The 13429-nt window shown below is 31.2% G+C and overlaps 2 protein-coding genes across 2 annotated transcripts; both read right to left on the bottom strand.

The window, feature by feature from the left end:
* Positions 1-97: 97 nt before the first annotated feature.
* On the bottom strand, positions 98-3622 carry LOC137812424 (probable ATP synthase 24 kDa subunit, mitochondrial). The gene is made up of 7 exons (XM_068614389.1): positions 3447-3622; positions 2748-2841; positions 2256-2400; positions 2002-2112; positions 1483-1629; positions 791-913; positions 98-416 (listed from the first exon to the last, which is right to left on the bottom strand). Exons 1-7 carry the CDS (start codon positions 3483-3485, stop codon positions 350-352), a joined length of 726 nt encoding a protein of 241 aa, XP_068470490.1. The 5' UTR covers positions 3486-3622; the 3' UTR covers positions 98-349.
* A 3121-nt stretch (positions 3623-6743) lies between these two features.
* On the bottom strand, positions 6744-12793 carry LOC137812422 (iron-sulfur assembly protein IscA, chloroplastic). The gene is made up of 3 exons (XM_068614388.1): positions 12511-12793; positions 8161-8379; positions 6744-7033 (listed from the first exon to the last, which is right to left on the bottom strand). The coding sequence occupies exons 1-3, from the start codon at positions 12659-12661 to the stop codon at positions 6891-6893; spliced, it is 513 nt and encodes a 170-aa protein (XP_068470489.1). The 5' UTR covers positions 12662-12793; the 3' UTR covers positions 6744-6890.
* Between the last annotated feature and the right edge of the window lie 636 nt (positions 12794-13429).

Genomic DNA, 13429 nt, shown 5'->3' with positions numbered 1-13429 from the left:
CTGACAATTGATGGCGCAACACTTCATTTTAAATATTCCAAGATTGTTGCCTTCCTTAGTCACGGAATTTCAATTAATGAAACCGATGGAATCCAAATTGGGAACAGGCATAATATCAATAAGAATAAAGAGTCTCGAAACGTGACAACAAAATTCAAGGAAAAAATTGATCGCCTCAACTTCCAGTTTAACATAGAATTTAAATACAAAGACCTTGAAGAAACGAAATCTTCAAACTGGCATCAACGTTGCACTTCAAAACCAGAGGTGTCTACTTATTGAAGAAACACAGCTTCATCATTATCCAAATGCAATAATTTCTAATGTATGCAAACATCTTTAAGACATTTTAAAGGAAGTTTCTGATGTCCAAAGTTTTCACATCGACCGATTCAGGCTCATCCTTGAACTCCTCCCTGAAATGGAAAACAAACAAAGCAAAATAAATCATATGGTTTACAACTTCTAACATCCTACTGCACCTAGAGACATGAGTAAAAAGTATTTCTAAGAGTGGAGGAGAAAACAAAGTCAAATTTCCAACGCATCAATTCTTTTCATCGTGCTATATTCTTAAGTTCAAAGTTGTGAACCATAAAACACCAAGACTAGGGAAAGGCCAATCATCATCATTCCATGTGGCTATCTGGACTTGGGAGTTAAAATTAAGCAGAAAATAAAAGGTAATTATCATGTACTTATTAATCGTGTTCCTTGTTCAAAAGAATTAAAGATAACTAGGGAGAAGGGGGGAAATATAAGGGCAAGAAATGAAGTCGTTAAGAAATACCTCTTCTTTTGGGTGTCCATTGCCTCAAGAGCATCCTTCTTCAGCTCCTCCAGCTGTGCTTTGGCTAATTTAAGTTCAAGCTCAGCTTCGTACTTTGGTAGATCTTCCCGTCGAACTCCAAGTCTAAGGTGGCACCATCAAAGGAGGAACGGAAAAGAAAGAGAGAAAGCAGTTACAGCCCATTAATTTATGGTACTCAACTGAAGGGAACAAAACGCCGAAGAATCCTCACCATAAAATGAGGAATTTAAACAACGAAATGAAATGCCCAACCAATAAAAGTAGGTCAATAGACAACTGACAAAGAATGGACTATACAATTCCCTACAAGTAAACAATGCGATGCAAGTTCCAATGTCTACGAAAAGGACAAAAACATGTAAAACTTTGAAAATTGAATGTGTTAACCGGTATCTTGCTTCTACTCAGTAAAATTTCTTGCTCTCTCTATTTTATTGCAAAAATCCCTGTCCTCTGCCATCTAATGTAATGAGAATTTTCCCATAATGAGGGTGCATATGCCCACTCAACAATACCAAACTAAAAATATTTATAAAATCGTTAACAATTCCATGGCAAAGTAAGTGAAATAAAATAAACACAGATGAAAACTTCAAAGCTTGAACTTAGATGTCACTTAATATGAACCCAACCTTAACATATCAAAAAGATATCTTGCGTTATGAACTTACTTCTTATTAATCTTATCAAACTCCGCCAATAGAAGGTCCATTCCTTTCTTATCATTTCTCAGTAAAGGTTTCTTTAACTCCTTTTCAATTTTGTCCAGTGCATCTATCATCAGAGCCTCTGCACCAAGATCATCTGTGAGACCTCTCCTGTAAAAAAAATTGAACGCGTAAATATGAGCTTCTGTAACAATAACCTAATGCTTCCTGAAGCAAGTGATGTTTGTGCAATAAGTTGGCTTTCATTTTCAATTTTATAATTAGGTAAATCCGGATAATAATTTAGGCTCGTCCTAATTTGCAGAAGAAAAAAATAAAGCCAACAGGCAATTTTTAGAACTAGATGCTGAAAACAAAAAGAACTATTTCATAATGAATTCAAAAAGGTACATGGAATTCAAAGAATCACTTTACATATAAAAAAATAAATAGTATGAATAAAAAAGTTGAAGGGCACACTATATATACACTGATCATATCTACTGAAGAAATGAAGAGAGTAAAATAGATATCACCACACACTTGATTCTTATATCCTTCAAAGTCAAAAGATAGGTCCGAGCATCTGGAATATCCTGTGTGTCAGTTTCAATGGTGGAGAGGATATCCTGGGACTCTGACAACAAGTTTGCCCTGCAGAATGCAAAAGAGATTGTAGGCATAACATAATCAAAACATTTAAATAATAGAATGCTTGAAAGATTACAAGTTACAAACCAAACAAATATTGAGCAGAATAGTATGACAAGAACAACAAAGGAAAAGCAGAAGCTCACTTCTCTCTAACTGTTTTCATGACATTTGCATAATGAGTAACAGCAGCTGGATCTTCGGGATCAATGGTGATCTTCTCATTCTTTAATATTCCAATGGCGGTCTCAAATTTGCTCTTCACATCCACAAAAATGTTCTTCAACATTTCTGTTTCCATTCAAGCAAACAGTATGTTATTAGCAAGCAACATCTATAATCTATAACTATATAAGAAGGGGACAAGTTATCTTACACACATTTTGTATGTCCTATTTTACCCCTGTAACTATCAATATTATTTATCTCTCACAACCTTATTTATACTTTCTAAATCACACACATCCTCCAACAGCACAACACAATCACAAACTATTTATTATGTAATCACCATTATCACTTATTTTTAATATAGAGCCAAATGGTGCCTCTTTTTCACTAGTAAAAAGAATAAAATTTCTTTTAAAGATCAAATCAATATATACATTAAAAAATATACAACTGACAAGAGAACTCACGATCTCCCTTCAGGGCAGGAGGAGAAGATTCTTTAGCATAGTGGCGAACTGGAAAAGCATACTCCTTTTGCAGAAGCATTTGACTGCCATAGATCTAAAAGAAACGGTGAAAAATGGGCAAATTGAAAAAAATCAGTAGATAACTCACAAACATCATCCCTCTTAAATCAATAAACAAAATTAATGCATATTAAACATCCAGGAAGCAAACCAGTTTCATACAATTCATTTCCGGCCTACAATTCCGAAACTCAATGAGATAAATCACCAGCACAGTCACTTTTAGATTAACCAACAGACTTTACGCGTATTAACCATCATTCAAACACGAGTTTCATATCGTTCATTTCCACACACTATTACGCAACTCAATATGACAGATAAACAAAAAAAATCCCAATGCATCGACAACTCCTAGGGCGCAAGAAAGCTATTTCCCCAATCAATAGAATCAGCGACGAAAGAAAAACCTAATCGACCAAAAGAAATGGATAAACAACATGTTAACCCTCGAAATATAGCGTGAATTGTCCCTTTTTCCGCGAAACATGAATTTAAAATTATGGAGATAGAGAATCAGATAGCGCAAGATGAATTGAAAGTAATGCAGATCCCGAGATTGAACGAGAAATGAGAAGGTGAAGAAAATTGATTGGATAATAGATGGAGAAGGAATTGCAGAGAGGAAATGAGAGATACCAATTTGGATTTGGAAAAGAGACGAGAAGAGAGTGCCATGAGTGAGGAATGTTATTCGTTCAGCTTTCTCTGAAATGCGTTAGTTAGGGCTTTTCTTTCTTCTTCACTTCGATGCCTCTCTTTCTCTTCTAATGAAACCGCGAATCACACTGCTAGGGTACACTACACCCTACGTCTCATCTACGATGCAGGGAATCTCCTTAACTCTCAGCCGTTGGATACTCTGCCACGTGGAAAATCCCCTGGCCTTCGCTCTTCACCTGAATAAATTACATTTTTTAATATTTTATACACTTTTTTTTACCTTACATAAGTTTTAAAATATTACACTTATATTTCGTAGAGAGAAAAAAAAAATATTATTATAATTTACTCAATTTTATTTGTAAGGCTTAAAACGCGGATCTTATAGTTTTATCCTACTATTTTCTAACACCTATGAATGTTTTTTTTTCTTAAATTTAACATTGACGATATCATTACAATATCATCACATGTTAAATTAACAAAATATGTAATAAAAAATATTAACATTATTATTATTATTATTATTGATTTAATAATAATAATAAGTGTTTTGACAAAATTTATTATCTTCAATACTAAAATGAAGAATAATATTCGTAGACACTAAAATAAAATTAACATATTTACATAATTAAAAGGCAATATATTTGAAGGGGATGAAATTAAAATAAGACTAGGAATATATATTTACAAGACTACAAACTATTATTTGAAACAAATTTTAAACTTATTATTATAATCATTAATTTTATTATACATGATGATTTATATTCAAATTTTTTTAATGTAAACATTTCCAATTAAATTAGTACAAATGTATGATCTCTAGAATATCATAAAAGTTTCTTTAAATACTTTTATATACATACCATAATCTAATTGTTGGATTGAATAGAAAAAATATTTTAAGTTAAAGTACGAACTCTTTTGATCTAGAAATGTAAGAGTTGAACAATACTTTTTATATTTTTTTCATATTGTTTTATCAGAAAAAAAGAGAGGATATAAGATTATTTTTCGAAAAAATACATGAACATATCTCGAGGGTAAATAGCTCAATACTGGAGTTTAAGTATTTGTAACTCAATCTTACACGTTAAATGTTTTCAACTCAATTTTTTTTAGTATCTTAAATTTGATGTCACTTATTAAATAGATTGAACTCATCTTCGAGTCTTGAGTGATTTTAGACTTATTTTAAACTCCTTTGAAGTGCTTGAATTGGAATGAGTGGCAATTATATTCTTGTGGACTAAAAATATGGAATTGTGTTTGAAATGGTCAATTTTAGTTATATTGACTCTAATATATAAATTATGGAAATATGTTTGAAATATTCAAGTTTAGTTATATTGGCTCAAATATATAAATTGTGTCCAAGTAATAAGAAAATGTACTAAAAAATTGTACAAAATTGTTATTTTTTTTAAAGTAACATGGATTATGCATTCATATGGTGAATACATTGTTTGACTTTGGGTATTAAATAGTCATATTTTTCTTAATAAGAAAGTATAAGCACAAGTTGAATTGAAAAATATTATTATTTTGGTTATTAAAAATGAATATTATGGTCAGAATTGACAATTTTAGATTACCTATTTTGTAAGATTTTGCATAATGGTTAGTTTTGCATGATCTCTCACGGGATAAAGTTTTACTTAGCAAAATCTCTTTTAGTGAATAAAGAAATTCTTTTTTTTCAACAAATGCATTAATCTTCTTCAGCGAGAAATCTTAACTTAAGAATAATTAGGTAAGCATGTATTATTAAGGTATGTTGGATTGGATTGAATTAATTCATATCATATCTTATATAATATATACTTAATCATCATGTAATTCATAATGTTATATATATGAACTTATTATTAAAAGAAGATATGATTGTTTTAGTGATGATTTATAATTAAAATATTAGATGATGAAAAATCGAATAACCGTCTCAATATCAAATTTACATTTATTCTATTGTATAATTATTTGAGCAATGCATTTACTTTCAATTATGAAGATAATATCATTATAAGTAACTAAAGTACTTACCACAAGTATTTATTGTTTAATACAAAAATTTTAAAAATGTTAAAATTTTATCTTGAATATATTGAAAGTCAAATTTATTGACTAATATATCTTAAAATAAAAATTGTTAGATTGGTTTGATGTTTTTAGAATCATAATTAACTTATATATCTATTGATGACAATCTTTGATAACTTACCTTTATAGATAGTTAATATTGCAGGTCAAGGCACTCTCCATAGACATAGACAACTTTTTCGTAATGTGTATTAATTCTGCATTTACCTATATTTTTAAATACTTTAATTGTGTAAACTTTTTTGTTAGATATGTGTGTGCGAATACATTATCATTATCATTTGTTATACTGATAGTTATGCTTCATATGCCTCTCCAACATAATGATACTTCTTGGTGTTATATGCTAATGTAATACTTTGATAAATGAGACGTTTGTCATACAAAGGGTATCAACATAAGGATAATTTTTTATATTCATTTTTTTCTAAACCCTAAATCTAAAACACATGACAACCCTAAATTTTGAATAAACGTCAATTAAAAAGGTGATTTTCCATATAAAAAATGTTAAGCAATATAAAAATTAACTAGTACATTTTGTAAGTTTGGATTTGTTTAACTTTCTCCCTTAATGTTGTAACATGGAAAACATATGTCATAACATTGTATAACTCAGAATTTGATTGGTTAAAAACAGTGCCTTTTAGATCATGTTATGAAATTTATTTTTATATTATTAAAAGAATTAGGGAAGCCCCAATACCCCTAACAAGAATTTACGAATAAATTCATTTAACTGATGCATTTGTGGTAAAAAAAATGTTAATATTGTCTTTAATCATGCCTTCAGATAATTGTAAGAAAACATCCAATGTTTACAGATCCTACAAACATGCACCTTATGAAAATTATTAGCTAAGAGATTAATAGATAACTTTTTAGAAGTCACCATTAAATTATATTGAACAAAAATTGATGGGAATATAGTATTAATATTTTTCAATTACTTTTTGTTCTTAACTAGTACCCTGAAAACAACTAGTTAGCGTTCTCCTTCTATGTTCCCGAAACTAAAATGACATAATTAATTTTTAATGAATCAGCTGCAACAAGTTGTATAAAATACAGCAGTTTTTATCTAATTTCTGTCTCAACAAACAGACTTCCCTAAACAATTGATAAGATGAATGATAGAAGATGCAGCACAAAAAATATAAACAACAATTCAAACAACAAATGTAAAGTACTTCTTTTTTGACAATGCACATATTCATTTATTCATTTATGTTAGAGATAAAAATCTATGTTTTGTCCAGAGTGTTGCTAGAAACAATCACCTTAATGTTGCAACTACTGTCTATAAACATGATTTTACATTTCTGCGGCAAAGGATTTACCACATCCACAAGTCTGTGTCGCGTTAGGATTCTTGAAAGAGAAGCCTCCCCCAATCAGAGCATCACTGTAATCTAATTGCATGCCAAATATGAAGAGTAGGCTTTTAGGATCACAAACTGCACAAATAAATAGAGAAGTCAAAATATATCATACAGTGGCTTATGGTATAAAGACCTAAGCAAAAATTTTAAACATGGAGTGATGCAATCGTTACATTGATCATAGAAAATTATAATGGACTGTGGACCAAAGAAAGAAAAATATGCAGGAAAGTCTCCAATACCATAATCACCATATACATGCTTCATTTTTGCTATTGCGTAAGGTGGGAGACAGTTTGCTCACTGTTTTTTCTTTTATTACCCATTACAGTATGCTCAGTACTGGAAGCACTCCAAATGCAGTCTTAGAAACAACAATAATAACAGCAACATTTTTAACTGTTGCTCCATGCAAAATTTTGACAATCCAAGCTGAAAAAGAAGTACAAGAGTTCATGTTGAGGGGACCAAGCTTTCAATTCAACTTAGTTTGGAATTGTTTTGTTTTCCATTTGAAACGCCATAGAACTAGTAGGGGATTAACTTGCATTTCCTGAATAGGAATGATAAATGTCCACCCAATTTTGGGGTGGATAGAAGTGGAAAGAAGAAAAATAGGAAGAAAGAAGAAAAGATAGAGAGAAAGTGATAGATGTGATAAGTAATGATAGTTGGAAGTTGAATCCAGGAAGATTAGGAAATCCGTACAGGAAAAAAAATGTTATGTTCTAAATCAGACACTATTGTCATTGAATAAGGAAACAAATAATACTCTTTTTGAATTTCAAAGCATTTCTATTTCATAGAATCCCTCCAAGAATAATGTTTTTGCTGTGCGAAGATATTTTACATGATAGAAAGCTAAAATCATCACATATATAAACATTGAAACAAATCCTCCTACCCCATAAAAATGTAATTAAGATTAACATCAGTACTGCAACGCACTTAGTATCCTCCACATATTTGTAAAGTGCCAACCAGTACACACTTTGTCTTGGTCAAATAGCTTAATTAGGAGAATAATTTTATACAGAAGTTGTGGTGTTACAGTTTGTAAAGATAAGTGCATTGGCACGTTCACAAATAAATCTGTAAGGAATGTTGCTAAAGCATGTCAAATATTTTAACCACCCCTTCTTTGTATAAACCACGAGATTAATGGTTCCTTGTGAATTAAAGAAACAATATATGAATCATACCAATTTCAAATCCTTCATACTCGATGATGGAGTCATCTGGCCTTGCATTAGCCCTGTCTTCAAAATCCATTGTGTATGACATACCAGAGCACCCACCTTGTCTGACACCTATTCTTAAACATAAATTTTCATTTCGTTCAGACCTCATCTTATTCAAGTGCTTCAGTGCATTATCCGTAAGAGAAACTGCAGGTGCCAGAGACCCAGAAGCTGGTGCAGCTGAAAGATAGGCGAGAAGAGTGAAAACAGAGATTAAATAAGTGCTGAATAAGGCGGAAAAAGCATTTCGCATAGCAAACACTAGTATATAACAAAATTCAAAAGTATACGGTTGCACTGTAGTTAATAATATTAAAAACTGGAGTGAATGTTGATAACAGATGACTCTAGTTTTTCCTTGGATTTACTTAGAGCACTAATCTAAATAACTTTCTAAGATAGTTATCCAGGATTAAATAATTATTTTATTGATAACAACTAGACCAATTATTCTCATTACCTCTATTTATAACAATCAAACTCTTCAAAATAAGAGAATAAAAATATGCTGAAATAAATGGAAAGATTCTAAAAATATTTTCCCATAACCACTATGGAGATATTGAACATATTTTTATCCTAATAATTCATTATTTACAACACTTCCCTCAAATTGGTAATAAATATTGAACTTGCCTACAAAAGTCTTGGAATCTATTTTAAAAGAAACCTCTTAGTGAAAATGTATGCTATTTGAAGTCCTCTAAGGACATGGGTTGTAATCACAATACCTTTCTTAAATTTATCTTTGATGAAGTACCTGTTAATTTTAATATGTTTGGTCTTATCATGATTTACTACATTATCGGCAATGCTCATGGCTAACTTGTTATCACAGTACAATTATATAAGGATGTCAATCTTTATTTCAATATCTTCTAGTATGATTTTTATCCAGAGTCCTTCACACACACCTTGCCTTTTGTTTCTCCAAGTTACCATACTTTCTCCATGAAATATATAATATCCAAAGGTAGATTTTCTATCAGGAACAAAACCTAAATAGTTTGCATCAATATATATTTTTAGGATTAAAGTCTACCTAAATAGTAGTCCCTTTCCTAAGCTTGACTTCAAGTCCTGAAAACTTTTGTCCACTACTTGCATGTGTCTTCTCTTTTGGATCATGCATAAACCGATTTACTACACTAACTGAATAAACAGTGTTTGGTTTTGTGTGTGATAGATACATAAGTTTTCCTACTAATATCCAATATTGGATTTTTTTTATAAGAGAACTCTCTTCCCTTCCAATTTCATAATTTTTTCTATAGAAACTTTCAGAGGTTCCAAACCCAGCTTGCATGTTTCTTATATTTTTTTTCTTTTAAGTTATTTTTTTTGTTTCATCATCTCCTACAATAATCATATCATCCATATAGACTAACAATATAGTGAATTTACCTGTAACAAAGTGCTTTAAGAATAAAGTATAATCTCCTGAACATTACTCGTATCCTAAAGAAACCATTGTTTTCGTAAATCTCCCAAACAATGTTCTTGGAGATTACTTAAGACCATGTAAAGTCATCTTGAGGGGAAACATTTTATTCCTTCCAAAATGAGTTTCAAATCCTCGAGGAATCTACATGGTACATTTCTTCTAAAACTCCATGAAGAAAGACATTCTTGACATCCAATTGGTGTAAGTCCCAAACAAAATGTTAGAGCAAGAACAAATCAAACTGTATTTATCTTCACTATTGAAGCAAATGTCTCCTCATAATCAATTCCACAAATTTTAGTGTATCACTTTGCAACCAATCTACCTTTATATTTGTCTATTGTCCTATTTGTCTTATATTTCACTGTAAATACCTATTCGCACCCTATAGCCCTTTTGTTTCTTACATATTGAGAAATATGATATTTAACACTTTGTTGTGCTCGAAGGGGAACCACAAATAGGGAGATATTTAGCAAATGGATCATGTCTTGAGTCAATCATATAAGAGAATTTGACACTCCTCTCAAACCAAAATCTTAAGGCAACAGTTTGTGAGTCTTTTATCCTTATATATTGTTCATCTTGTCCATTTTTATCCAATGTGTGATTCCAACTCACACTGGACTCCAACAATCTCTTCGTTAAGTGTGAGCCTTTTCCACATTGGTATATGTTTCCCCTCCCATGAAAGCACACAACTACCTTACTGGTGATTGGATGCACAAACTTAGGATCCATCACCCACTTCATATCATACTCGTCTGAGTCAGTCACCAAGATGAACCACAAACTCAGATAGCAGTTTGCTGTGAATGTGCAGGAACCACAAATGGGGACATATTCAGGAAATGGATCATGAGCCAATCGTACAAGAAAACAAGTATCAAAGTTAGTTTCATCAAGAGGTCCCAACGACCCTGTCTATTTCGGCAGAGACGAGTGGGCTCCGCCAGAGCTAGGCGTGTGGGCTACACATACCAATAGTGATGGTGGTGTGTGACAATTTGTGACAACTCTGTTGACAATGCAACTGTTGGCATTGTTATCGATGGCATGGGACACAACTTTTTGGCCTACCACTGACGATAGCAACAGTGATAGTTGTTTATGTGGCAGCGAAAACATGACTCCCAAGATTGGGAGCTCTAATACTAACTTAAGATATGTAAGGAAATAAATAACTATTTTACAAATAACAATTACACCTATTACATTTTCACCACCTCTTGTAACCATCAAACTCTTTAAATAAAGGAAATAAAAAAATATGTTGAAATGAATAGGAGATTCTAAAGATATCTTCTCTTAATCACTATGGAGATATTGAGGATATTTTTATCCTAATAATCCGCTATTTACCACAATACATCATTTAAATTTTCAATATATTAATATAATGCCTAATTGAGATCCATTGGCAAGCATTAATGTGAAATTTCTTTACACCGTCATAGAACTGTGTAATGCCAAATCATTTGAAGATTCTGAAATTTTACCATCCCCTCAGCTACCTAGGAAGTCGAGTTCTTCTAATGATGTGCCAATTCATCACATGAAAGTGTAAAAAAATCACAAAAATATTATCAGATTTAAACTCCTATTATTTCCCTTTAAAAGTAAAGTTAGCATGATTTTCAATAAAACGTCATGTCATCGTTTGACCAATGTAGCTGAACCCATCTAGTGGAACAATACTTGACTGATGCTGTAAATTGTCAAATTAATCTCTAAACAACTGTTGCTCATATTAATCCCTAATGGGAAACACTGTTATGGTCATTGAATATGCAATTAGTCGGTCATATTAGTCTTCGAGGTTCCTGAACCAAGGACTTATTGACCAAGAATAGTCATTCAAGAACCTTACGTGTAATCAATTTATAGAGACAAACATGTCTGCCATCATATCGTCCATAAGCTAATTTGACTATTTACTTATTTCCCCTTCATTACAGTATAAAGCAAACTGATAGAGAAGGAAAAGGTATTAAGGGCGCAGTAGGAAGAGCTTTATTTAATTTATCTGATGACACAAACACTTTTGTAAATACTTGTGAGATTCTATTGTCCAAAAAGCGCTTTTCAACTTATTTCAATAAGCAATACAGGATAATAATAACTAATGAAAACAGTTAACAACTTCTACAAACACAGTTTAGCTTTATTTTATCTTAGATTATAAAAGCAACTTATACTGGACACTAATTCAATAAGTGCATAATTAAAGGTCTGTTTGGAGGAAATATCTCCATAAACACTTTTAGGGAAAAAAAATGAATTTAATTTATCCAAGTTAAAATTAGCTTAAGATTTTGGAGAACCTAATAGAAAATAACTTCTACAAAAATGAAATTTAGTTAATGGAGAAACTAATTTCATACTTCCTTCTTATTTTCCCTTCCTAAAGGTGTTTATCAAGAAGTTTTTCTAATAAGCCCCAAGTTATTTACCCAAACAAGCCCTAAATGAAAGGGTAAGAAAGTTGTCTAAGGAAGCAAAAGTTATAACAGAAGAGTTCCGGTGCATGCATCCACTGGTAAACATTCATCCTCTACCCTGGTCAATACACCTTCCGATAAATATGGGTAAGCAGAACCCAATTTATGCATACCAATACCAACCATGAATTCAAAGCCAACAAACTCTAGCAAACATCCGATCTCTTATTAAATGGAAACGAAATCATTCGCAAAGGTTTCCGAACAAAATCTTCAAATTGAAGAAAGTGCCCTCTTCCTATAACCTAGAAAGATATATAATTTTTCTATGCCACAAAATTATAATCTCAATTATGATATTTGTCATTGATGTTGCTAATTAACAGGAAATTAACAAACAAGGAAATATAAGGATGTAAGGCGTACCGGGGACCGAAACTGATCGAATGGAGAGTGGTTTAGGGCGTTTTAGATTTGGCGGAGAAAATCGAACAGAGGGTAAAGAAGATTGAGGGAAGGAAATAGGAATACGAACAAATTGAGGAGAGTTCATTGCAGAGATTGCAGAGAAAGCCATTGGAGTTTGGAGAGAGAGAGAGAGAGAGAGAGAGAGAGAGAGAGAGAGAGAGAGAGAGAGAGAGAGAGAGAGAGAGAGAGAAATTGCACACACACGTGCTGCGCTTTGCTTCAAACTTCAACCATCGTGTGTGTGTGTGACGTGTTTGGTTGGGATTTCCGAATTTGATATTTCGACGTAATTCATGTTTTCATTTTCAGCCGATCAATTTTTTCAAAAAATCCAAAATAAGTTCAGGATTTTTTTTATTTTATTTTCTATAATCCAATTATATATTGTAATTAAGTCGTATTTATTATCAATATTAAATAACTTATCACTTATAGAATAGAGCATATTCACATTATTTTATCTATACCTATATATAAAAAGATTATATTATAAAAAAAAATTATTTTATCCTTACTTAATATTTTATTTTATTAATTTATTTTAGTTATTTAAAATTTTTATAATTTCAGAAGTTAATAAAGTAATTTTTTAATTTTAAAATTTATTTTATTTGTTATCATCTAAGTAGAGAGTCAAGAGATTGGTTAACTTATTTTTTTTTATTTAAAAATATTCTTTTCTATTAAATAAAAGATTAAATTATTTGTTAATATTTGTTTCTAGAAGTTTACCGTTTTAGCCATTGAGATATTTACGTTTCTGTTTTAAACTTTTAAACTAATCTTATTTTTTATTAAATAAAAAATTAAAAATATTTGTTATGAAACTTTAGACTCTTAAAAGTTATTTACTTCACCAACAAATTGAATTAAAAGA

The sequence above is a fragment of the Phaseolus vulgaris genome, chromosome 2 (genome assembly GCF_000499845.2).
Source record: "Phaseolus vulgaris cultivar G19833 chromosome 2, P. vulgaris v2.0, whole genome shotgun sequence".
NCBI lineage: Eukaryota > Viridiplantae > Streptophyta > Magnoliopsida > Fabales > Fabaceae > Phaseolus > Phaseolus vulgaris.
Note: the sequence above shows the minus strand (reverse complement) of the source record. Positions and strands in the feature narration are given on the sequence as shown.